This window comes from Schistocerca gregaria, chromosome 4 (assembly GCF_023897955.1).
Source record: "Schistocerca gregaria isolate iqSchGreg1 chromosome 4, iqSchGreg1.2, whole genome shotgun sequence".
In the NCBI taxonomy this organism is placed as follows: Eukaryota; Metazoa; Arthropoda; class Insecta; order Orthoptera; family Acrididae; genus Schistocerca; species Schistocerca gregaria.
The window spans coordinates 129,813,164-129,840,694 of NC_064923.1; the positions used below are offsets into that span (position 1 = coordinate 129,813,164).

Genomic DNA, 27,531 nt, shown 5'->3' on the forward strand with positions numbered 1-27,531 from the left:
TCCCGGGAACTTGTAACTGTCAGCTTCTGTTACCAGTGCTCTTCCAAGTGTTTCTCTTCATTTGTTGTTCTCTCTACAAGTATTTCCATGCAGGTTTTTTTCTTTTCATTTACAAATATATTGTTTTCACTTAAATATTCAAATGCCCTATCTACATTGTTGATAGTCCTTGTTTCTAAATCAGTTATTGAACTGCTACAGATGTATCATCTGTGTAAATGGTTATGTTTTCTTTTACTAGCACTACCTTGTCATTTACATACAATATAAACATTAGTGAGCCAAGTATTGTGTCTTGTACTACCCCATACTTACTACCTGAAAATCAGAGAAAAAGGTCTGCAGCTTATTGTTTACACTGTATTTTAACTCCATGCTTTGTTCTCTGTTTTCTATGGATGTTTTAATAGATTGGCTGCATTACCCCTGATATAATATCTATGCAGTTTATCTAACAGAGTAGTATGGCATACACCTTCAAAGACTTATGAGAGATTAAGAAATATGCTTAAACTTCCTTTTGTTCTTCTAAAGCTCTGATTATTTGTTTCATGAAACTTGCCACAACTGTTTTCATAGACTCCCCTTTTCTAAATCCTTGTTGTACTTCATCCAGGATTTTTGTATTACTATGAAATTTGTAACTTTGTTTTTAATAGCTATTTTTACCATTTTTGATAAGGTGAATGGGACTGTTATAGGTCTGTAGTTCCCAGGATCCCCCTTGTTGCCATCTTTATATATTGGCACCACATTACTCTTTTTTAGACATTTGGGAAGCAGTCCTTTCTCCATTACCAAGTTTAATAGAAATGTCAGAGGCTTAGCTAGATACCTGCGAGTAGTGTTTGATTACTTTTACAGCTATTCTATCTATGCCCTCTGTGTCTTTGTTTTTGAGTGATCTGATTACATCTGTAACCTCTATTTCATGTGTTGGAAATAGGAACAGACATTCTGTTATTTCTGGTGGAGCTATACCCATTTTACTTAGTACTTAATTTTCTTTAATTAGCTCTGCACTATATTTATATGATACTGATTTAAAGTGGAACACACTTCACTTGGGTCACTCAGTTCTTTCCCTTGTACTGTAAATACTATGTTCCCACTTTATGTCCTATTTGATTCATTCCTGTTTGTATTTATGTGTGACCAGACTGTCTTAGAAATATTTGATGAAGTTTCTATTTGATGTTTATAATACTACAATTTTGCTTGCCTTATCATGGCACTGTATTCTCCCTTCTTTTGTCTGAATAGCAAGTTCTGCAATTTTATGTCTGAGTTTAAATTAAAATTTGAAGAAACATTCCCCAAACCATTAATTCCCATTGGAACACCCACCAACAATAAATGGATTACTAAAGGAATTAGAAAAAGTGCTCAAACTTGTAAATACCTAAACTCCATTAAAAAAGGACAATAGTGATCCAGTTTTTTTTCACTACTATAAAAACTACAAAAGGATCTACAGGAAGGTACTCAACACTGAAAAAAAAAAATCAGCCAACAATAGGTTCATAAATTTAACCAATAATAAAAGTAAAGCTACATGGGCTGTAGTGAAACAAGAAACAGGAACTGTGAAGCAGAGAAGTACAAACACACAAATCAGGAACAAGGAAAACTTAGAAAGTAACCTGAAAGAATTAGCAAATTATGTGAATAACCTACTTTAGCAGTATTGCAACGAACTTACAGAAAATTGTTTCCAAAAGGTGCTAATCAACCAATACAGAAGCATATAGCAAACTCAATGGTATTGCTTCTTATTACTGAGGAGGAAATATGCAATGTTGTAAGGCAATGAAAGAATAAAATGTTGGTAAGTTCAGATGAAATCCCTATGTGTGTTGAAAAAAATGCATAAACGGTATCAAATCTCCACTAACAGAAATCATAAATGAATCCTTCAAAACTGGTTATTTCCCTGACTGTCTGAAGCATGCCAAAATTTTGCTAGTTCACAAGAAAGGTGACACAGAAAACGTTGAGAACTACAGACCAATAGCCCTATTGTTTTGCTTTTCCAAAGTGATAGAAACAATAATGAAAAACAGGCTTTTGAGCTATCTAAGTAATTTCAACCTCCTCTGCAATGACCAGTATGGTTTCAGGCCTGGTGGAGGTACAGAATCTGCAATACCACAATTTACAAAAATAGTTTTAGAAGCACTAGATGAGAACAGCTATGTAACTGGCCTTTTCCTAGACCTGTCCAAGGCATTTAATACAGTTGGCCACCAGAAGCTGTGGCATAAATTAGAGGCACAAAGAGTAAGGGGAGTGGTTCTCAAATGGTTTAGTTCATGTCTAGAAAACAGAGTACAGTCATTAGAGATCACACATGTCTCCAGTGGATCAAAGTACATTGAGAAACATATATCTGATCCTCAATATATCAATACTGGGGTCCCTCAAGGAAGTATACTAGGCCCTGTATTATTTCTGGTGTATATAAATGATTTCCCTCAACATATCAGCCATGGAGAGAAGATATTGTTTGCGGATACAGCAACATAGTAATCACCAGAAAGACACCAGCACAAATATTGGAAAATTCTACTGAGATGCTGAGGGATGTTCGCAAATGGTCTCAGGAAAACAAAATAACTCTCAGTGAAAAGAAAAGAAATACAATATGCTTTAGAATGAACAGAAAACAGAGTCCCTTACATTTAAAATTGGATAACATCTCCATAGATGATGTACCCACAACAAAATTCTTAGGGTTACACATTGACAGCCAAATGAAGTGGAATTAACATGCTATGAAACACTCGAAAAAGATGTCCGCAACATGTTATGCACTTATAGAGTCCTTGTATCCGTATACAGTAGTGAATGTTTGAGAACTGAATACTTTATTTGTGTTCATTCAGTAATCAGTTATGGTATTATTTTCTGGGGAAACAGTGCTCAAAATTTACAAACAGTATTTAAAATGCAAAAGAGAGCAGTAAGAATTATAACAAAAAGCAGTAAGTGGGCCCACTGCAGAGAACTTTTCAGAATGTTAGAAATTCTAACTGTTCCTTGTGAATTTATATTCCAAACCATAGTGTACATCAAGAAAAATGTAGAAAATTATAGTACAAATAGCAGTTTTCATAACTATGGTACAAGAACAAGTCATTGTCTTCACCTAGACAGGAAGAATAAACATAAGACTCAAAATAGCTTCTTGAATGAAGGTGTAAAACTGTATAATAAACTGCCACAGAAAATAAAAGAAGCAGATAACATGTACTGATTTAGGAAAAATCTTAAATTGTTTTTGCAGGAACACTGCTTTTACACTATAAGTGAATTCCTTTGTACAAAATGATTGTAAATAACTTTTGTTTCACAATATTTTGATAAGGAGCAAAAATGATTATAAATAACTTATATGTCACAATGTTTGACTACATGTAACAACCAACTGCATAAATATACGAATGTACTCAACTGACAACATCCATACATTTTAAAATATCCATGGATGGCTAAATAAATAAATAAATTCTGTAGCTCAGTTAACTGACTAGGATGATCTGTATTAATTATGCATATTTTCAGTTTATTCAAAGGAACATTTCTGAAAACATCATGTATTATTGTGTCTGATGATTCAATGATCCTTGTTGGGCTATTTATATGTAGCTTCATATTATAAGTATTGAAATCATGAAAGGTTGTTTGGTTGTTTCGGGGAAGGAGACCAGACAGCGAGGTCATCGGTCTCATCGGATTAGGGAAGCATGGGGAAGGAAGTCAGCCATGCCCTTTGAAAGGAACCATCCTAGCATTTGCCTGGAGTGATTTAGGGAAATCACGGAAAACCTAAATCAGGATGGCCGGACGCAGGATTGAACCGTCGTCCTCCCGAATGTGAGTCCAGTGCCTAATCACTGCACCACCTCGCTCAGTAAATCATGAAAGAATTTTGTATAGCTACTCTGTTTCAATGTTGTTGTTGTTGTGGTCTTCAGTACTGAGACTGGTTTGATGCAGCTCTCCATGCTACTCTATCCTGTGTAAGCTTCTTCATCTCCCAGTACCTACTACAACCTACATCCTTCTGAATCTGCTTGGTGTATTCATCTCTTGGTCTCCCTCTATTATTTTACCCTCCATGCTGCCCTCCAGTACTAAATTGGTGATCCCTTGATGCCTCAGAACATGTCCTACCAACCGATCCCTTCTTCTCGTCAAGTTGTGCCACAAACTTCTCTTCTCCCCAATCCTATTCAATACCTCCTCGTTACTTATGTGATCTACCCATCTAATCTTCAGCATTCTTCTGTAGCACCACATTTCAAAAGCTTCTATTCTCTTCTTGTCCAAACTATTTATCATCCATGTTTCACTTCCATACATGGCTACACTCCATACAAATACTTTCAGAAACGACTTCCTGACACTTAAATCTATACTCGAAGTTAACAAATTTCTCTTTTTCAGAAACACTTTCCTTCCCATTGCCAGTCTACATTTTATATCCTCTCTACTTTGACCATCATCAGTTATTTTGCTCCCCAAATAGCAAAATTCCTTTACTACTTTAAGTGTCTCATTTCCTAATCTAATTCCCTCAGCATCACCCGACTTAAATTGACTACATTCCATTATCCTCGTTTTGCTTTTGTTGATGCTCATCTTATATCCTCCTTTCAAGACACTGTCCATTCTGTTCAACTGCTCTTCCAAGTTCTTTGCTGCCTCTGACAGAATTACAATGTCATCAGCGAACCTCAAAGTCTTTATTTCTTCTCCATGGATTTTAATACCTACTCCGAATTTTTCTTTTGTCTCCTTTACTGCTTGCTCAATATACAGATTGAATAACATTGGGGAGAGGCTACAACCCTGTCTCACTCCCTTCCCAACCACTGCTTTCCTTTCATTCAATTACAAAATCTTTTATCCTGGTGCTTGAAGAGTGATATATACCTACATATAGACATCTGATCTTCAGAAAATTTGTTTTAATTGCTTGTGCTTCAAAACTCATTTCTCCACCATTTGTAACTGGCCATAGAACACTTTTACTCATATTGCTATCCACATACAATGCTGCCCTACCAGTTTTATGTTCTGTTCTGCAAAAAAATGACCCTCTACCATATACCTGTAAATCATACATATTTTTTTCATTTTCAGTCAGCCCATATTCAGCCCTTATGAAAATATTTGGTACCTTGGGGGAGATGGGGAAGTGAAACTTCTGTTTCATCTGCTTTTTTGAAGCATACTGAACACTTTGATGAAATATTTGGAAGTCCAAATTAGTTTCACGTTCTTTTGTATGTTCTATTTTGTTTTCTCTTTTAGTTGTCATACAGCTTACTCCCCTTAAACTTAAATCCTCTTGGTGCCTCTGTCAAAGAACAGTATATTTCACAGGAATATTTATCATTCTCCAGAATAAAAAATGCTTCATCACAATATTTTTGGACAATATAGAGCTATTCATTACTTTACCTCTAAGCAAAAAGTCAACATTTACTTTGAAACTGTTATTTAGATCATTTGTTTAAAGTTTTTCAGTGGTAATGTTGTATGGTTAGACTTTCAGTACACCTAACTAGTCAAAGGAATTGTGTACTAGTTGTTTATCTTTGTTGCAGATTTCCATGCAGGAATCAAACTGCTGGACCTTAAAATTACACCAGAAAGGATAAGAAATAACAAAAATTTACTTACTGTGCATATAAAGTACAGAACAAAGAATACATTATTAAATTTGTAGGTGTTTTGAAGGTGTATAGATTGCAAAATTTAGTCCACAGATTTTTATATATGTAGTCTATAGGAAGCTGAATATATCACAAGGTAATAAGTCATTAAATGAATACAAAATGACTTTATTGATCCAAACTGATGCCATTCACCATCTGCTACCATCAGACAATCTGTCAAGAATAGAACATTACCCATAATGTAAGGAAAGGATAGATTGCTACACACTGTAAAGATGACACATTAAGTTGGAGACACGTACCATTACAAGATGTTTACACACAAGCTTCCAGCCACAATTTTCATCATAAAAAGGAAGGAACACACACCATTGATTCACTCAAGCAAGCATGCCTCACACATGCAATTGCCAACTCTGGCAGCTCATATCAGAATGCACCAACAAATTGTGGCCAAGAAACAGGTGGACCACCCTGCTGCTGAGCAAGCTGCCCAACACAACATTCTTCTTTTCAGTGATTGCTTCATGACCTGAACCATCTTCATCCATCCCACTAACACCAGCTTTTCAGAACTGTGCAGATGGGAATTCTCCCTGCAATATACCCTATGTTTCTGCAACCCTCCTGGCATCAATCTTTGTTAGTCATTGTCCTTACCCATATATCCTCTACCCTGTTCTGATTCAGGCACTACAAAGCTCTCTATTCTACCAACACACCCAGTCTTCTTACTTCTCTCCTTTTCCGTCAACCCCCTATCTCCCCCACCATCTGCCTAACCTCCTGACTGCACTACTCTCTTTCTCATAGCTGCCCACTTCCAGTAGCATTTTACTGCCATCTCTACCCTGCTATCACTTCCCCTTCCCACCCCAGCCTTCTCCTTATCCCCACCCAGTTGCCTCTCCCATAATGCACTGCTGCTCGCAGTCTGGCTCCAGCTGCCAGAAACTGTGTGTGTGAGCTGCATTTGCGTGAGTGTATGTTGTCTATTGTTGACAGATGTCTTGTAGGCAGAAAGCTAAATTTCTGACCATCTTTTTGTTGTGATGTTCTGTGACTCAGCATTTTCAACTTAGTGAGCAGCAACTATCCTTTTTGTAATAGTGGTGGAGTCAGGAAGTCATTATTGCAAGTATCTATAAGTTAACTTACAAATTTGTCACCTAGGATACAGTTTCACTTGTTGCATCATACATAAGAGGTGACAACGTGAAAATGCTGCCTGTGTACAAAGGAAGATCAGGCGAACTGAAGAATTATAACCTGGATGTTTTAGAACTGTGTCTCTCAGAAATTTTAAATGGAAAAATAAGTATTAACAAGGCTAGCCAAGCATATAAAATTTGTGGTCAAATTGTTTGCCTTAAACATTCCATATATGTTACTCTAGAATTCATTTTAATATTTAATTAGTGTGCCAAGTTTATTTTTCAACTATAGATGAAATTTCAGAATAGTTGGAGGCTCCCTAGAGTCATAAACAAACTACAGTTGTCACTTAACAGATAATTGCTCAACACAGTCATACTTGAGTTGCTCAAATGGCAGAGCACTTGCCTGTGAAAGGCAAGAGTTTGAGTCTCGGTCTGTCAAAAAGTTTTAATCTCCCAGAAGGTTACATAACAATGCACACTCTGTTGTAGAGTGAAAATTTCATCCTGGAGGCAAGTGAGTGTTACTACATTCAGTATATAAGACTACAGCTTGGTGCAAAGATTAGTGAAGGGTACTACATATCAATAACATCTATTACTGCCCATATTGTAAATCTTATAGCATGTAGTGTGTGCCTCAAAAGTCAGTGGATCATAGTTGAAGCAGTGTTACATAAAAACAAATAGTTTTAAATATTAAAATGCGAAACTGTTGACTGAAATATCACAAAGGTTCAGTCAGTGATAAAGAAAGTGGTAGTCTTTAGCTTATGATTATCTGAAATTTATCAATGAAAAAAGAATTTCTGCAAATTGCTTGTCCTACGTAAACTCTGATACTATCAAATTGTGGAATCCATGTCAAATTTGACTAGCACAGAAGATCATCAACTCTACATAAAGAATGGCAGTGTAGTTGGTACGAGGTTTAGTAAAGATAAATTAGCAGTAGTGAAATTATGAAGTTTTCCTAAGGAAATTATAAAGCTAATATGATCTCATTGTCTTTCATGTTGCAGTAGACTGATATAAAATTTTTGTGTTTCCAGCCAGGCGAATTTGTCAAAATGGTGCAGCATTTCGATGAAGCTTGTTGAAATGGAGCATCACTTCATCTAATTCACTCTGCTGGAAACCCAAGAGCTTTATATTTTTTTCAAGAGCTAGTTTTTAGTGATAAATTTGGCAATATGATGGGATGAATTTCACAGATGGCCACTTTTTTGTACTAGTAGCACCATGAAATCTGATTAAAAAATACTATATTAAAAAGTTGTCAGAATTACAGTTAGTTTCATAAATGGCTAGCTGCAGAGATTATTTCCGAACACTGAGAAGTTCATCTCGTATTAGTCTTTCTTGATGTGCGCCAACTGGAGAGACAAGTCATGAGATATGATCTTAAAAATCTAGTACACATGTTTGGAATTGGATCACATGTGCTGAAAAAAATTTATGAAGGATTTAACCAGCTTTGAGACAAGAGGCCTTGACAAACAGATACTATGGAGAGTAAGATTTCACTCTTATAAGTTTTTATTTGCTGGTTGTGTGGAGTTTCTACATTAGTCTTCTTTGTCCTGAAGTGTTTTTGGTATCATGAAGCACTGTCACTGAATCTGCAGTTAACAGTTTTTGATAACAGTATGTCTGTGAGGACATGCATCTACATTAGAACAAAAAGTCAGCTTTTGTTTATGAAGCATATACAGGTAAGGTACATATTTGTGGTTTCTGCAGCGGCAGTACCACTGATGTCATATAAGAATGCCCTTAGTGTTTTCCCACATGTCAAATTTCTGACTGTCACTTTTTACAATGTTGTTTCAAAGTGGTGGAATGCCCAGCACACACATTTCATCTGAACATGGAACTGAATAATTTTTGTAGAAAGAGCAACATATTATTAAGAAGATTCATTGTAGTTTTTACAGCTAGTTTCTGAATGTCTCACTGTCCCATAAATGTGTGTATGGCAGACATTACATGCTGAATGCTTGAGTGCTTTTCATTATGTGCAATATCTTTATATCAGAGACAGCACTGCAAGAATGAAGTTTTGTGTTTGGCCAAATATCAGTTGTGACATGCCTTATCCAATACTGCTTGTTGACAAATGCACATTTACATGTCACAAAATCAGTAACATATTTAATAAATTTTGTAGGAAAGTTATTGTAGAATGTAAATACTTTAGGATTAAAGGAAACCACCCACTGAAAAGCAGAGCCTCCACTCAACAGTTTCCCCTTCCTTCATCCTGTCAGCCCTCCAGTTCACGTCCCCACATTACCTTATGTGTGCGTTGTTTCCCTCCAGCTGCTACAATCATTGCAGCCCATATATGTGCCAAGGACTTGGAAGAGCAGTTGAAAGGAATGGATAGTGTCTTGAAAGGAGGATATAAGATGACCATCAACAAAAGTAAAACGAGGATAATGGAATGTAGTCCAATAAAGTCAGGTGATGCTGAGGGAATTAGATTAGGAAATGAGATGCTTAAAGTAGTAAGGAGTTTTGCTATTTGGGGGGCAAAATAACTGATGATGGTTGAAGTAGAGAGGATATAAAATGTAGACTAGGAAAGCGTTTCTGAAGAAGAGAAATTTGTTAACATCGAGTATAGATTTAAGTGTCAGGAAGTCATTTTTGAAAGTATTTGTATGGAGTGTATCCATGTATGGAACTGAAACATGGACGATAAATAGTTTGTACAAGAAGAGAATAGAAGCTTTTGAAATGTGGTGCTACAGAAGAATGCTGAAGATTAGACGGGTAGATCACATAACTAATAAGGAAGTATTGAATGGGATTAGGGAGAAGAGAAGTTGTGGCACAACTTGACTAGAAGAAGGGATTGGTTGGTAGGACATGTTCTGACGCATCAAGAGATCACCAATTTAGTATTGGAGGGCAGAGTGGATGGTAAAAATCATAGAGGGAGACCAAGAGATGAATACACTAAGCAGATTCAGAAGGATGTAGGTTGCGGTAGGTACTGGGAGATGAAGAGCAGCATGGAGAGCTGCATCAAACCAGTCTCGGGACTGAAGACCACTACAACACCAACAACATATGTGCCAACGCTCTCTCCTGCATTTCTAGCTGGAAAACTGGCCACTTCCTCCAAGCCACTAGCCACCCTACCCCAGCCACTCTTACCTCCCTCCCCTTCTATCCATCTAAGCTAACACTATCCCCACCACAACTGGTCTCCTATCAAGAAACAGCATTGGCGCTGTTAATAAAGATGAATCTGAAAGTTAGTAAATAGTATTTTTCCAACACTTCTGCTTTTCAGTGAGTGTTCTACTTTAATCCTAAAACAATCTAAAGTATTAACAGATTTAACAAGCACTAAGAGCTGCAGGTGGACCTGGTTTAGTGGAAACAAATTTCCAAGTTACAGAGATTACCAGTGTGTGTTGCAGCATAATGTGCGATATGTTTGTAAGTCCTATTATTTCAAATGAACAAATTTCAAGTCACAATTACTAACAATTATTGAGAAATCTTAACTGAAGAGCTGTGTATTTTCAGATGAACACGATGAATACATATTACACAATGTATCTCCAGAAGGTTTCATATCAGCGCACACTCTGCTGCAGAGTGAAAATCTCATTCTGGAAACATCCCCCAGGCTGTGGCTAAGCCATGTCTCCGCATATCCTTTCTTTCAGGAGTGCTAGTTCTGCAAGATTCACAGGAGAGCTTCTGTAAAGTTTCGAAAGTAGGAGACGAGGTACTGGCAGAAGTAAAGCTTTGAGGATGGGGTCTGAGCCGTGCTTGGGTAGCTCAGTTGGTAGAGCACTTGCCCGCAAAAGCAAAGGTCCTGAGTTCTAGTCTCGGTCCGGCACACAGTTTTAATCTGCCAGGAAGTTTCATATCAGTGCACATTCCACTGCAGAGTGAAAATCTCATTCAGGTTGAAAATGTGTAATCAGAGTAAAAGAAAAAGGAATCACTCGTGTACCATGCAATAGAAAAATACAAAAAGGTGAAAATGACCTAGTTCTTGATTATTTATAAAATTTTTGTTTGGGGTTGATTCAGTTCTGAACTATTTTGTTCCACATGAATGCATTTTTTGCAATGACTACTTTTCCATAGTATCTCAAACTTCTTGAATAACTGACAACATTTTCTCTTTCTTTAGCATAACAAATGACTGCAAATATGCTGTGTGTAAGTGCTTAGGCCATATGTCTGATTACTGTTTCAGGGCACTGCCAAAGAGAATTGCTTGGTTAAAATATCTTTCACAGTTTTATTACTGCAATGAGCTGTTGGCATCTCTATTCTGGAAACATGTGGACCACATAAGTAAGTAATTCCCTTGCATAAACAAGATGCATTAGTTTCAAGTTTACATAAAATATTAAATCCATTTAACACTTATGCCAACAGGTTGCCCAAGCAATCCAGATTTGCCTTGTCTGCATAATGGTGAAGAAGTACTGGATCAGTATGGATTTAATCCACATAATACTATGACTGACATTATTGTCCTCTTTGCATTCTTCGTACTTTTGAGTATGATAGGATTTATGCAAATATGGAGGAGAAGCAGAAAGTATTCCATCTACTAAGTTGTATGCTCAACTATCACTTAATTCATATTCACCTCTTTGCACATAACATTATGCCCAAGGACTTACGGAGTAAAACAGAGTGTATCATAATTAATGATGTAAAAACATACAGTTGAAAGTACACAATACCAGAAGCAAAAAAGTCTCAGTAAATATAGGGTCGAAAATGCATACCTTAAAAAGTATGAGCTGTTTTTCATCTTTGATAATTGAACATTAGAAGAGTTGTGTTTCAAAATAGCAAAGATGAACAAGTGCTCATAGCTCTTAAGGACCGTATTTTAGAGCACATGTTTACTGGACTTCTTTTTCTTGTTTTGGTCCATACTACCAGTTCTCAAATACAGAAAGCAAAGAACTTGCAGTAAAAGAGATTTGTTTCACAGTATTGAAGATGAAATATTGCTCGTAGCTCTTAAGGTATGCATTTTTGACCCTACATTTCCTTAGACTTTTTTGCTTCTATTATCATGAACTTTCAAATGTACGCATTTATGAAATTAATTATGATACATTCTGTATAAACAAATGAGTGATTATTAAAATCCTCAATTTAATTTGGCTGTAAATTATTTCTTTTCTCATTTTATAGCTTGCATACTGATGCTACTTGTTGTTATATTACTCTCCTCATCAGAGATGATCAGTTTTGGGAGACTATTTGTACCTACATAAAATACATATTTTATAAATACAAATATGAATTTGTCTTTTTTGTGATGTGTAATTTATTGTTTTTCATGGTGGTTCAAGATATTGAAATGCATATCATGAGATTATATAAATTTTGAATGTATTTTGAATAAAGACTTGTACCCATAAATTTTGTAGTATAAGGAATATTTATTAAATGCAGGCATAGTAATAGAGGGAAGAAATGGGAATGTAAACACTACTATTTTGAACAGAAATTGTGTTATCTCACACTTTTTAATGAAGTGAATCGAATTTGACAATACTGTTTTCGTAAATATTGACATGCCAAAATTGAAATGTAATGACTAATTTTAAATTTTAGGGCTGATCTGGTTCTAGCACATGAAAGTGTAATAATATCAGAAAATTCACATTATTACAAACATATCATAAAAAGATCAGACAGCTGTATTAAGGCTAAATCACATAAAAAAGATGAAGTGGTGATTTGTAAACCATTAAGAAACACATGGAGCAATGCAGCTAGATTGGGTGCAGTCAGATTGTTGTGGCATAAAAGAGCAAGACAAGAATAGATCTTAGAATTTGTAAGAAAATCAAATAGGTACACTCCCTGGGTAAAAGTCAAGGAAAGGCAAATGTTCAAACATCTTCTTAGATTTTCTGGGTAGTGAATAATAAGAAATCAGTATTTTTAAGCCAAGAATAAGGCTCAGTGGTGTTGATATGAGAGAGAAATCACATTTTTTTGTCGTTACTGCAGTTGCAACCTTTAATACATCATTGACATTGAGTGTAACAGGAACAACGTTGGAAATATTCTTTACATACATATGAAGGTCAAGTTAGAGCAATCTGGCAAATTTCTACACATGAAGAAGTCTGTAAAATGAGAGTGCAAAAGTGTCAAATTGCATTAAGGGTATTGTATTGCATTGTATTATTATTAAATACACTCTACTTAACAAAAGTAAAAAGTATCACAGTTGACAAAAGAAAATTATGTAAAATACTCACGTGTAGCATTTTCTCTGTTGTAAAGTATGCTTGTGAAAACATCATAAAAATGACCCTAGCAAATAATATTTGATGTAACAACATTTAAATTAATGAAAGTTTGTCCAACATATAGGTTATAATAAACCTCAGAGAATTCAGTATGTAAATAAAATAAAATAAAACGCCATTCAAAGGGTTACTAAGGAAAGAGAAGAGTTGAAGAGGTCAGTGCAAGAAAGTGCTAATCCACATAGCCCACTTTAAGTTATTGCATGGTATAAGTTCAGTTAAATTCAAAGGCAAAAACATAAGTACAATTAGACCAAACAATTTATGTGGCAATACCTACTGAACTACTTGTTATCTGGATGTGGTCCAACCATATACAAAACTAATTGCATGATAAGACTCTTTATTACTGAGAGGTTAGCAGTTTCTTTCACCATACCCTAAAGTTCAAATATGGGCAAAACTATTGCGGCAATAAACACAGTATTGGTTGGTTGTGAATACAAACATAATATGGAATTCAGTTAAAACAGGGAAAAGATTTTTAAAAAATACACAAGACTTTGTGGTGCCAATTGAATACTTCCGTATCTCCTTGATTTATGAGAGCGTAAGTATTGCATTGGTCTGAGAATAAATTGAAATGATTGTTCTTGAACTCTTGGAGAACAGGAAGAAAAAATTTTAGCTTGAACAGGGATGGAGAATGTTAGGTTAAGAGATAGAACACAGTCAACCTATTCCAGTGCTGGATGCTGATTAGGTAAGGTGCTAATTAGGTATTGTCTTAGATAGAGGCATTCTTCTGGTAATGAGAAATAAAGTAATTATTTTCTTTTAAAATTTAGTTTGGATTTAATATGTTACATAGCCATACATTATTTGACATTGCTCCCGCACACAGTTTTTTATTTTTTTGTTCAATAAGTTCAACATTAAATTTAGTTTAAATTTATCTAACAGTTATTCCAACCATTCTTGAAGGCGAACAGGTATTTCTTTTTAACTTCTTTGATCTGGTAAGTAACAGTATTCAACAAAAATATACTTATGTTTTTTTAATGTGTTATTTTACTTCCAAATAATATGTGGCAGTACTGTCTAGTGAAATTAAATTTTACTAGTTGCAGCACATTTGACCTTTAACTAACCAACATGATAAACATTTCTGGTAATCAAGAAAACTGAAACTGCCTGTCACAGCTGACTTGGCGCCATTCACATAGCAAGGGAAACACACCTTTATCTAACCAACATGACAAACATTTCTGGTAATCAAGAAAACTGAAACTGCCTGTCACAGCTGACTTGGCCCGATTCACATAGCAAAGAAAACACACTACTTTGACAGGTAAATACACTCATGCTCATAAATGAAGGATAATTGCAGAATGTGAAGCCACACAACTTGGCACTACACAAAACTGGTGCTAACAGCATAGGCACATAGGGAACATACACAACACAGATCTGTAAGTCTACAGTATTGGTGATAAGGTAAGAAAATTGTCCCAAAACACATGTGCTACAAAACACCAAAGCACCAGTTTCCTACGCATGTACCCTGACATCAATATGGGATATGATCACCATGCACATGTACACAGGCCACACAATGGGTTGGCATACTCTGGATCAGGTGGTCAAGCACCTGCTGGGGCCTATCCTCCCATTTTTGCACCAGTGTCTGTCAGAGCTCTTAGGGGTTTGTAGACATGCAGTGATATGTTGACCAAGAGCATCCCAGACATGCTTGAGGAGGTTTAGGTCTGGAGAACAGGCAGGCCACTCCATTCATCTATATCTTTTGTTTCAAGGTACTCCTCCATGATGGCAGCTCAGTGGAGCCATGCCTCCATCTGGAGGAGCAAGGTGGGGCCCACTGCACCCCTGAAAAGGTGGACATACGGGTGCAAAATGATGTCTCGGTACACCTGGCCTGTTACAGTTCCTCTATCAAAGACGTGCAGGGGTGTACATGCAGCAATCATAATCCCACCCCACACTAACAAACCACCACCTCCACACAGGTACCTTTCAAGGACATTAAGGGGTTGGTATCTGGTTCCTGCTTCAAGCCAGATAAAAACCCAGTGAGAATCACTGTTCATACTATACCTGGACTCGTCCGTGAACAAACTTGGGACCACTGTACCAATGACCATTTACTGTGTTCTTGACACCAGGCTTTATGGGCTCTTCTGTGACCAGGAGTCAGTGGAATGCCCCTTACAGGCCTCCGGCTGAATACACCATGTCTGTTCAGTCCTCTGTAGACTGTGTGTCTGTAGACTGTGTGTCTGTAAACTGTATGTCTGGAGACAACTGTTCCAGTGGCTGCGGTAATGTATTGAGCAAGGCTACCTGCAGTACTCTGTGGCCGTCTGTGGGCAGTGATGGTGAGATATCGGTCTTCTTGTGGTGTTGTACACTGTGGACATCCCGTACTGTAGCGCCTGGACACGTTTTCTGTCTGCTGGAATCATTGCCATAATCTTAAGATCACACTTCGTGCCATACGGAGGGCCCGTGCTACGACCTGCTGTTTGACGAGCTTCCAGTTGCCCTAGTATTCTACCCCTCATAACATCATCAGTATGTGTTCTTTGAGCCACTTTCAACACACAGTCACCATTAGCATGTATAACAATGTCTGCACACTTACTCACTGCACTGTACTCTGACATGCGCCAACACACCTCTGCGTATGTGGACTGTTGCCAGCACAATCATGCGATGACTGCAGGTCAAATGCACTGTGTGGTCATACCCTGAGGTGATTTGAATCTGCAAACTGTCCACCAGAACGTTGTTTCACCATGTATCAGCACTATCCTTAATTTATAAGCATGAGTGTAGTTAGATGACTCTTCCTAACAAGAAAATAGCTAAACTGCAGAGTTTACATGAGGCTACACTGAAGGCAAATACGTTCAGGAAGGACTTCCTGACATTTAAACTTGTATTTCACATTAATGAATTTCTCTTTTTCAGACATTATTTTCTTGCTAGATTAAGTTAGCTAGTCAGTTGCTTGTTCCATAGGTATTTTGAATGATTCTTTTGTAAAAACAATGTGGCATATGTTGGATTACATGATATGTATATGTGGTGGGTGTCAACATTAATGAACATATTACTCTTCAGCCCTACTCATGGAACTACATTTAGAAATTAGTTCTTTTAGGCTTTCAGTTTGTAACTAAATATTTGACTGTGGAGTAGGAGTTATCCAAGAGATATGATTTTAGGTTAAAACGTGGTTTCCTACCTGTAAGACAACTTATGGCATTGGGCAAATGATCAAAAATATTTGGTGCTGCTTATTGAATTTCTTTCTGAGCCATTGACAACTTTAATCATGGGTACCAAAGGTCTTTTTTGTCCTGTAGTGTTTTAGGTACTGTTTTCCTTTATTTTTGTGGTATAGGGATCACTACTTTTCTATAATTGTGATGGATCATTTATGATGAATTTCATTAGCAATTCTAAGCATGGTAACCATACAGTTAAAAATGCCTAGCTCATTGAAGCGGTGCCTACATGGAGACAATAATTGAATACCACACAGTATTTTTATTGTTCACTTTTGGGTAGTTTGCATTTCATATTTTCTCTGCTATGGCCATTGTCTGTTTACTGATGACCAAATAGCAAAATTCATATACTATTTTCAACATATCGTTTCCTAATATAATTCTAAAGGCTGTCAGGTCATGGCTAGGCAGGTGCTGTCTTGATTCTACCACAGCTTGCTCCGACACAGTTCTGGTGGTCAGCCTCAGTATGGTTCTCAGGCAATAACCTGCACTCATATAGACATGAGAGGCAGGAAATACATATCCACTTCACTTATGCTTTGCACAAGTAGTGCAAGTAGGGAAATATGAAAAAAAGGTCTTCTACATTATATTAATGATGTCAGTATGCAGATAGATTTTGGCACATTGAATATTCACCTGATGATCACTAATCATCCTCTTTAAGCAAAAGATGAGATGAATACATCAAATCCTACGCCTCAGCAATTTGTCATATGTGTCAAAACTAACATTGTTATCCTCCCTAATGTGGCCTCCTAGAATACATACTGTATAACTGGAAATGGATTTTAACATGCTCTGTCAATGCAACTTGATAGCCCAAATAATTAAAATTACTATTCCAATTGTGGAAATACCATTCATTTTTATTGCTCCGAAATTACTCTTAACAATCCAATAAACAATGAAACCAGTTTTTACATGATAATTTACACATGACCAGGACACAAAAACCCTGTGTGTGTGCATATAAATCCATTATATTTTTTCCCATTTAACTGTTGTCTTCGTGTCAATCTTCTGGGAAATCACAACAGTGTCCTGTTCTAACAGTAAAGTCCCTTGTGCGATGATTGGTAGGTGTGTAGTTTGAGGCTCTTTCCCAAATAACTCTTTATCATTGACTATCTCATAATCTTCAACATCATCATTATCACTGCACTCATCTTCACTGTTTCATTGTCCTAATATTTGTCTCCTTCTGTGGCATCACTTACATCTTCAGAGTAAAGTATCCCAAGTACCTTGTCATCTGTTAATTTTTCCCTGTCAGTTTCAGCAAATTAGACTGATTAAAAGACATATATTATTCACAATCCGGAAAAGTGTAACTTACAGTTATTAAGCTTGTTATTATTAGTATTATTACTGGAACAATAGCACACTTATATTGTTCTAAAAACCTTCATAAAATCACAGATGTTGAAAAAATACTTACAATAGCACTGTACTGGGGTATGTGATGTCTCAACAATGCTGCTAGTGAAAACCACAACCACTTCACTCAAGTTTACACTTGCTACCAAGATTATTGCTGCTGGGTACATCTCTGTCTGCCCAAAGATTAGCTGGATTCTTAAATAATAAAGTGCTGCCATTTATAGAAATATTTAAAAGAAAAATCAGTGGAGAATTACATTATTCCATGGTTAAGACAAATCTACAAGTCAATGGAATGGGTAATGCAAAAAATTAAAAACGTTATAAAATAGTTATAGAGCAAAAATTATCAACAGCAACTGCTGCTAGATCATGGAACACAAACTTTGTGCACAGGAGATGTGCCTCCAACTAATAACTGGTAGTTTCTTCCACTTGCAAGTACTATTTATTGAGCTTTGCTTGATCACTGACAAAAGAGGGTGTTATGAGCAAAAGAAGAAAATTCACCATAGCACACTAACTGCTGTGAAAGAATAGTAGTGAGGGGGAACACCGTCTACCTTATTCTTGCAGTCATAGCATAAAGGATAATATATAATGTCTATTCTGCAGTGTAGTGCTGGCATATAGAAGCAACATACGAAAGCAATGAAGTTTCCTGACTGTATTGAGCTTCTTTGCTGATGTCAAGGAAAGAAGCCAACAGCACTATACAATCAAGGCTCTACTGAGGGGGTAACAAAATAGCTCCCTGCCAAGGGTGCAGGCACAGATAGAACTGGCCGGAAACTAAAAACAAAAATGGCTGACTGTTTAAAAATTAATTGGCAGAGATAGTGGTGTGTGAGTTCTCCTACACCTCACACTTCTGCCTCTTGCTGTGAGAAGTCTTTTCCACAGCCTGCGACTATAAATGCACACTGTTGTAAGAATATCATCTGTACAGTGTCATTTCGCCCAAGTAACATCATAAAGACTACTACCAACAGACGTCTATCGGTGATATGTTTAATGTGGGAATAGCATGCTTGGTTCACACTGCTACCGGTAGTAGCCATCTAGAGACAGGTCAGTTTGACTTAGCACACTGGGTTAACGCAGGCTGAGATGATTTCAAGTTAACCCTAGTTAGACTGTTAAAATTCCATGCTGGATACGGTGGCTAATGTGTGGTGACCACTTTTCGTCCAAAGCGCTGGGTGAGTTCTTTCGTTTGTTCAGAAAGGAAGGCCGACACTGGATGCCAACTTTCGGCTTGTCAGCAATGGACACAATCGAGGATCGTGCATTGCAATCTTTCTCAAATGATTTTACAACAACTATTCGGTAATAGAATTTAATTTTTCCTTCGCTTGTACTTTTACATGTCAGATACATTATGATATGCCCATCGTTTCGTTAATTCGAAAAAGTTTGCAATGATAAATAGGGGTTGCTATGGTTTTGGTTTGGTGTGTACTACATAATATTTTTCTGCATCTGAAATTTAGTTAACATATTGAATTTTTCTTTAGACTTGGGTGTAGGTATCTATCTGTCTCGTGAAAATTTATCTGATGTAGCACACTCATTTGCAATCGCACCGCATAAGGGATAAAGGCAGAGTGAAATATCGACAACATTTCTCATATTTCATTAACGGTTTCAGATATCGAAATGAGACGTTGGCCATTGATAGCAAGCAGAGAAGAGAGTATTTTGTCACACGGCTGTTATACAAAACTTCATTATCTACCATGTTATTCCACTAACTACAGACTTTTCATTTTAAGGACCATGGATAGCGGATGAAAGGAGATATGCTGTAGTTGTAGCTCTACACCTGTCCAAACAGTTTTGCTCTTAAAAGACTGAGAAAGGTCAAGAGGATGGCTGGAGGGACAGTTGAATGCGCAGCACACTTGAGATCCGTTGAGAAACTATTTGAGTTACAATCAGTGCTCTTTTTTGTCAAAAAAAGTTTGAGGGTACTCGGACATGGGATATAATGCAGCGAAAATTAGTTATAACTGAAGCATGGGATACCACCCGTCTGCTTTTAGCCATGACGTCATCAACATGTCGAACTAAAAGAAAATGGTATCGGACTCTTCAGTTGACTTTACTACAGCTCAAATGAAGCTGGTGGTACCGAGAAACACACAGACATACAAGATAATGTTGTATCGAAGACTTCAGTTTACTTCACCTCAAATGAAGCATGCGATTTGAGCGTACGCATATCCGTTTAGGACTACCATCGCCCACTATTAGCGGGCGAGGGGACAACATACTTGTCGAATTGGGTGCCAGCGATTCAGTTGTCGAGAACAGTTGCCGCAGCTTCGAAATGCTTGAAACAGTCAATGACATCGATATTACCAGGGAAAACTGCACTGGTATCGTTCGTATTGCAATTACCAACACAAAAAAATGAAATAAAAAATTTACGCCCATTAAATAAACCTTTGGCACTCTTCCAAGTTCTCAACATCGGAAAAAATTACTTTGTCGACGAAAACGTTTAGGGGTACGCATCCCCCAGCGTTCCCCCAGAAAAACAGCACTGGTTACAATACTTCAAAGTATTTGACAGGCTAATAAGTGATGCACAAACCGATTGCCGCGAGGAATTAGCCGAGCGGTCTGGAGGGCGCTGCAGTCATGGGCGGCTGGTCCCGGCGGAGGTTCGAGTCCTCCCTCGGGCATGGGTGTGTGTGTGTTTGTCCTTAGGACAGTTTAGGTTAAGTAGTGTGTAAGCTTAGGGACTGATGACCTTAGCAGTTAAGTCCCGTAAGATTTCACACACAGTCACACACACACACAAACCGATTGCCCTTATATCAATCAATTTCACCTCACGGAACAAAGAAAGTATGAGCGTGCTTATTGAGGCATACAACAAGGAAAGGTGTCTGCCATAATAAAGTGTTTACAAATTTTTAATTCGGTGTTCACATGTCATGCAAAAATGCCGTCATGTAAATCGATAACAGGTTTTCAAAACAAGTCACACCCATTTTGCCGAAGTTCCTAAATTCCTGTGGATCTTCGTGGCCTCAATTCCTTCACTAACAGGGGGTATACGCGCATGCCTTCACCCCATGTCCCAGCAGGGATCGAATCAAAATCCTACTCTTGGCATTATCTCGTCGTTCTGCCATTCTCATAACGACTACGGTGGCCAACGTGCTGCATAGATAATTGCATCCTCCTTTTACCAAATGATGTGAAACGTAAACTTAATCATTTGTTTGTACCAGAATGGCATAAAACGAACATTTTAACCCATAATTCTGTATAATCACAACTTAGTTTCATTCTAGCTGCACGCAACAATAGTTGTGTTATAAATACGAACCTACATCTCTCAGAAGTTTCAATATTACACTCGACTCGACTGAATCGAGTTGTCGAATAGTGTACTTTCCTATGTAGCACACGCGTTGGCTTCATCGCATTTTATACGTTTCTATCAGGCACATAGATAACTAACAGTCAACCTGACATTGATTGTTCTATTGTCGATGTAATTAACCAATTTGCCAGGAAGAATAGGCTCATAGAATTCATCATTTAAGGAAGAGAGCAACAACTGTAACTTTTTTATTCATAAGATGACATTGTCTTGTATAAGTGTATAATCAGTTTAAAAAAATCTTAAACCTTGCATGCGACTTGATTAATTTTTACTACGGTAAAAGTAAAGGTAGCTCAAATATCTTTAGCGCCCTCTCCTTGAGTTTTTTTTTTTTTTTTTTTTTTTTTTATCCGCCACTGCTTGGGGCACTAATGCAGACTTGTTAAGACAAGACCTATAGAGACCTTGGTATACGATAGGTGTGTCGCATAGTACTGGCTAAGGTACGTTATTGTAGAGGATCGGTAGGCAGTGCTGTTATGTATTTCTGCAATAAATAAATGAAGCCCTTGAAAGAAAACAATAAGCGGTTGAAGCATTATTTCCCTGCCCTAAAAAACTTTTGTCGAATGTTTCGACGGCTAATTGCTTCATAAATGTCAAGCATGTACTCAAACTTCCTTGAAATCATTTTACGAGCTGATTCCTCTCATCTGTCTCTTTTGATGCTTCGTATTCATATGGCATTACTACATTAATTGTTTGCAAGTCCTCAGGTCACTGTGTCTCGGCAGGAAGGGCTGTGTATTGCACAATATCACCCTTATACAGCACAATATATTGCGCAGTATACTGAGCGAGCTTAAGAGTAAGCAACAAACTGTGACGGGCCGCAGTTCTCAACAATACAGTGGCCCCTCGCAGTGATAGAAGCCGTCGCTGAGCAACAGTCCGATACGAAGCGACTGGCGAACGAAAGAATGTAGCCGTCCCACGCAGCAGAACTTGAGAAAACCGTCAAGTGGGCTAAAAACACGAAGCAACGACAGCTGCCAGAAGGTAAGCGAGCAGGAAACATTTAATTTCCTCCAGTTCGTGGCACTCAAAACTCATCCGTCAAATTAATTGCAGTTTTCTGCAGACGCATAACATAAATTCTCACAGACATAATATTTAATGAATGTGTAGTTATATTCAGGGTAATCTGATTATGCAAACCAATCCTCCAGACTGTTTATCGAGGATTGTCAGAGGCAGTTTGTGTTATAGAAGCGTTAATTTCTTAAATATTGCAATTACAGGACAACGACAACCGGAATACTACAAATTATACAACCTCCTACGAGGTTTCTATGTCAGTTGATCTTTGTATTCGTTCGTATATACATTGTGTGTCACCGTGGTGTCTTGAAACACGCACCTTCCTTACTCATGTCATAAGAAATAATACATTTTTATAAGAATTTCTAACGATTATGGAGGAATATCAACCATTAATCTGCATTTTCGTCAGAAAACTATTTTGTCTTTCAAACTAAAGGTTTTCCATAAGCGGAATGAAATGCGATTTGAAGTTGTTCTTTCTGCGTACGTATAGTTAAATAGTATGAGTCATCTTTTACCTTTGTTCCAGTACAGTTCGTATCCTCCAATGCAAGTATAGTTTGTCCAAATTTACTTGGCTTCTCGTTTCCCTACAGCTGGATCAGTAGAGGACGCTGGAATTCGAACTGCTAATATTTCGATTCTCCTCGTTGCCTACTTTGGTGATCCAATGATATTGTACGCGGTAGGCTTCACACAGTAGTGATTGTTTAATCCTGTGTTTAATTTCAGTGACAAGTAATATATAGCAGTGAGTATCATTTGTACACGAGCTCTTACGCCATTGCGTACCCTCTGATCCGACACAAGAAGCACAAATCGTTGACTCTGAAAAGACGCTTGGAGCAGTGTCTGTCGGATGTAGGTAGCTGTGTATGTCCTCGGACCGATATTCAGTTGTTTATACTTACTACCTAATTTAGCTTTCGAATCGCGGTTTGGGTGGGGAGGAAGGGGGGGGGGGCTTGATGTTTGGTTCCTACTTTATCAAATAAAATACGTTAAAATTTTTAATTTAGCCCTGACCAACGGCAGTTTGCGTAGTCATTCGAACATCTGTCTTACTTTAGCTGTGTTAAATTTTACTAAGCAACGCCTGAACGACAAACTGGAGCTGGAACACAGGTAAATTGTGCTAATCGATTAATTCCTTTTGGAAAAGACTTTAATTGGGCTGAAATTAATGCTCAGGTGAAGGCACCATGTATGTGCACCTTAAGAATTTTAAGTGCAAAAACAGTCACCTTTGTTTAATTTACAAGTGCAAAAACAGTCACCCTTAAATAATTCCGGACTGGAGCGAGACTGATGATGGTTCAGATTTGGTTCACCGGTGTAACGAACCTTGGTCTAAGATAAGTTTCATCCGTTCGAAAAAATCTTGCTTCGTTTGGATTTAAAACACGTTTTTCTGCGAAGTTTTAGAAGCGTACGACCTCTAAACTTGGACGAGTCCTTTAAACTTAGCACGAATGTAGATAGATGAATAAAGTCTGAATGAAATTTTTTAACTTATACTTTTATCCGTTGTCGAGATACGATGGTTTAAAAGTCGAACTACATGTCACACGTAAAATTCATTGTTCAGTGAAATTTATGCGCGGAATCGGTTTAAAGTGAATAAAATAAATAGAAAATGCATTCTTACAATAAAATTGAAAGCTCGCTTTCAAAAACCTAGCTTCATTTGGATTTTACGTGCAAATAACAATTTTATGACATTTTTTACGCGCACTACTTCTGTGTATCAGACTTCTGCGAATCAGTCCAAATTTTGTAATAAGGTAGACAAATACATATTGTTTTATGAAAGCTGTAAATAGCCTTTCGCTCCCTGTATTTTACCCCTGCCACCTGCAGAATTTTAAAGAGAGTATTCCAGTCAACATTGTCAAAAGCTTTCTCGAAGTCTACAAACGCTAGAAACGTAGGTTTGCCCTTCCTTAATCTAGCTTCTAAGATAAGTCGTAGGGTCAGTATTGCCTCACGTGTTCCAACATTTCTACGGAATCCAAACTGATCTTCCCCGAGGTCGGCTTCTACTAGTGAGTCGAGGGACATGAAAGGGAAGCAGTGGTGGGGAAGTGAGTGAGACAGGGCTGCAGTCTATCCCCGATGTTATTCAATCTGTATATTGAGCAAGCAGTGAAGGAAACAAAAGAAACATTCGGAGTAGGTATTAAAGTCCATGGAGAAGAAATAAAAACTTTGAGGTTCGCCGATGACATCGTAATTCTGTCAGAGACAGCAAAGGACTTGGAAGAGGAGTTGAACGGAATGGATAGTGTCTTGAAAGGAGGATATAAGATGACCATCAACAAAAGCAAAACGAGGATAATGGAATGTAGTCGAATTAAGTCGGGTGATGCTGAGGGAATTAGATTAGGAAGTGAGACACTTAAAGTAGTAAAGGAGTTTTGCTATTTGGGGAGCAAAATAACTGATGATGGTCGAAGTAGAGAGGATATAAAATCTTGACTGGCAATGGCAAGGAAAGCGTTTCTGAAGAAGAGAAGTTTGTTAACATCGAGTATATATTTAAGTGTCAGGAAGTCATTTCTGAAAGTATTTGTATTGAGTGTAGCCATGTATGGAAGTGAATCATGGACGATAAATAGTTTGGACAAGAAGAGAATAGAAGCTTTCGAAATGTGGTGCTACAGAAGAATGCTGAAGATTAGATGGGTAGATCACATAACTAATGAGGAAGTATTGAATCGGATTTGGGAGAAGAGACGTTTGTGGCACAACTTGACCAGAAGAAGGGATCGGTTGGTAGGCATCACATGTTGTGAGGCATCAAGGGATCACCAATTTAGTATTGGAGGGCAGCGTAGAGGGTAAAAATTGTAGAGGGAGGCCAAGAGATGACTACACTAAGCAGATTCAGAAGTATGTAGGTTGCAGAAGGTACTGGGAGATGAAGAAGCTTGCACAGGATAGAGTAGTATGGAGAGCTGCATCAAATCAGTTTCAGGACTGAAGACCACAACAACAACATTATGAAACCTTTGTCAATTGCCACGATATACCCAACATGGTTTGAAAGACAATTAAAGAAGACATACACCGGATCAGACGTCGCCCTAGTCAACAACAACTACATCGGTTGCTATAACGGTCTAATGTCAAAATTATGGTATGATAAAAGCTGGAAACTAGAATGAAAAATGCTCCTACCGCAGCGCAAGAAAGGCCAATATGTTCTGGGCGGTGTGAGGAATGTAAAAATATGGAACTAGCTTTTCGAATTATAAAGACATTTAAATCAAAACATCTTGATATGTTCGCGCTTTTATAGCGAATTAACTTTACTTCTCCAGCGCAGTGAACTCTCTTTGACCGACCCCTTGTTACATTTATGGAGGGGATTGTTAGAGCAAATAGACACAAATTTATGTGCGCCTAGAGAATGGGACATGTTTACGATAGGAAGTATCCAAGAGTGGGAGTGCATCTGTAATAGGAAGTATTCAAAGTGGGACACATTGTTACATATTGCACGACGTGACAAATGCCGTGCTGGATGAGACGATGTCATGCGTCAAGCCAATTGCCATGACATCATGTTACTTTACTTGACACGATGCATGACGAGGTGCAACAATAAAGTAATGAGATTGATTTTCTTTGCAAGATGTGGCAAAGCTGCAGGCTTGCGTATGTACAATGTCTTTGACTCTGGTCTGTAAGCTGCTTCTAGATCAAGAGGCACATCGATGCAACTGCTCAGTCGTGCTGTAATAAGTTAACACGTGTTTGTGTCGCTCGTCACGGAAATGGAACCGCATAATACTGCGCAACGGTTTGCCATTTCTTTTTGCGTTAAATTGGGTGAAAGCGCGACGACAGCTTACCGTAAGCTTCAGAAGGCTTTTTGAGAGGGAGTTATGTCAAGAGCTCAAGTTTTTCGTTGGCATAAAATGTTTAGTGAAGACAGAACGAATCTTGAAGATGAAGGCCACAGTGGACGACCGTCAGCCTCACGGACAGATGTCAACTTGGCCAGGGTGCATGAACTCGTAAGATCTGATCGAAGTTTATCCGTGAAAATGATTGGAGAAGAACTGAACATCAATCGAGAAAATAATAACTGAAGATCTTGGTATGAGAAAGATTTATGCAAAAATGGTCCCCAAAAATCTCACACCACAACAGTGAGAAACACGTAAAAATGCGGCAGCCAATGTGTTAGAGCAAACGGAAATCAATCCAGAATTGTTGAGCCGTGTTATCACTGGTGAAGAATTTTTTTTTTTTCAGTGTGATCCAGGGACAAAACGCAAAAGTTCGCAATGGTGCTCAAAGGGATCACCCAGACCGAGAAAGCTCGCATGTCAAAGTCAAAAGTGAAACGCATGCTTGTGTGCTTATTTGATTCCAAGGGAATTGTTCATAAAGAGTGGCTGCCTGCTGGGCAAACAGTGAAGCAATATTACTACAATGGAATTCTAGAAAGACTTCGTAAAAGAGTTTTTCGTGTCCGTGCCAACATTACTGATAATTGGATTCTGCATCACGATAATGAGCCATCCCATACTGCTCTGTCAGTACAGCAATTTTTAACATCAAAACAAATTTCAGTACCAACACAGCCACCTTATTCACCAGATATCGCTCGGTGCGACTTTTTTCTATTTCCAAGAGTCAAAACGGCGGTCAAGGGACACCATTTTCAAACAGCACGAGATATACAAAAATCTGTGACGAGGGTCTTGGAGGATATTACAGAAGATGAGTTCCAGAAATGTTACCATCAATGGCAGAAGCGCTGGAAAAAGTGGTGCAGCCAGAAGGGAACTACTTTGCAGGAGACAACACTAAAATTGACTAAAACGGTAAGCAACATTTTTTTCACGTCAGTCTCGTTACTTTACTGTCGCACCTCGTATATTACATGTAAGGATACTAATAATAACAAGTAAAAGAGCGTGAATATGTCATGACGTTTTGATTTAAATGTCTTTGAAACTGCCAGATAATTCAAAAAGCTAGTTTCTTCTTTTACATCCGTAACTACGCTCAGGACATGTGCACCATTTTTTGATACAATAGGGGCATTTTTCACTGTGATTGTAATATTTCTATGATCTCTAACTTAGGGAGTGTGCTGTTGTTCAGTACAAAGACGTTTGCTACTTAAAGTTGACTAAACGATTCGCGTATCTTTATGTCAGTATGATTTTCTAAAGCAATTTTAATTATTTTACCATAGAGAAAGAGTACACTAGACAGATCAAGTTTATTAATTTTTCCTTGTTTTCTTCTTTCACT

At 37.7% G+C, this 27,531-nt stretch overlaps 1 protein-coding gene across 1 annotated transcript in view; it reads left to right on the forward strand.

Moving 5' to 3' along the window:
• LOC126266749 (protein scarlet-like) overlaps window positions 1-13,227 on the forward strand; it is a 123,504-nt gene extending 110,277 nt beyond the window's left edge. Inside the window, exons 14-15 of the mRNA XM_049971253.1 lie at window positions 11,073-11,173; window positions 11,258-13,227. Of these exons, the coding sequence (XP_049827210.1) occupies window positions 11,073-11,173; window positions 11,258-11,439 (283 nt within the window). The 3' untranslated portion in view covers window positions 11,440-13,227. The remainder of the gene's footprint in view (window positions 1-11,072; window positions 11,174-11,257) is intronic.
• Window positions 13,228-27,531: the final 14,304 nt, after the last annotated feature.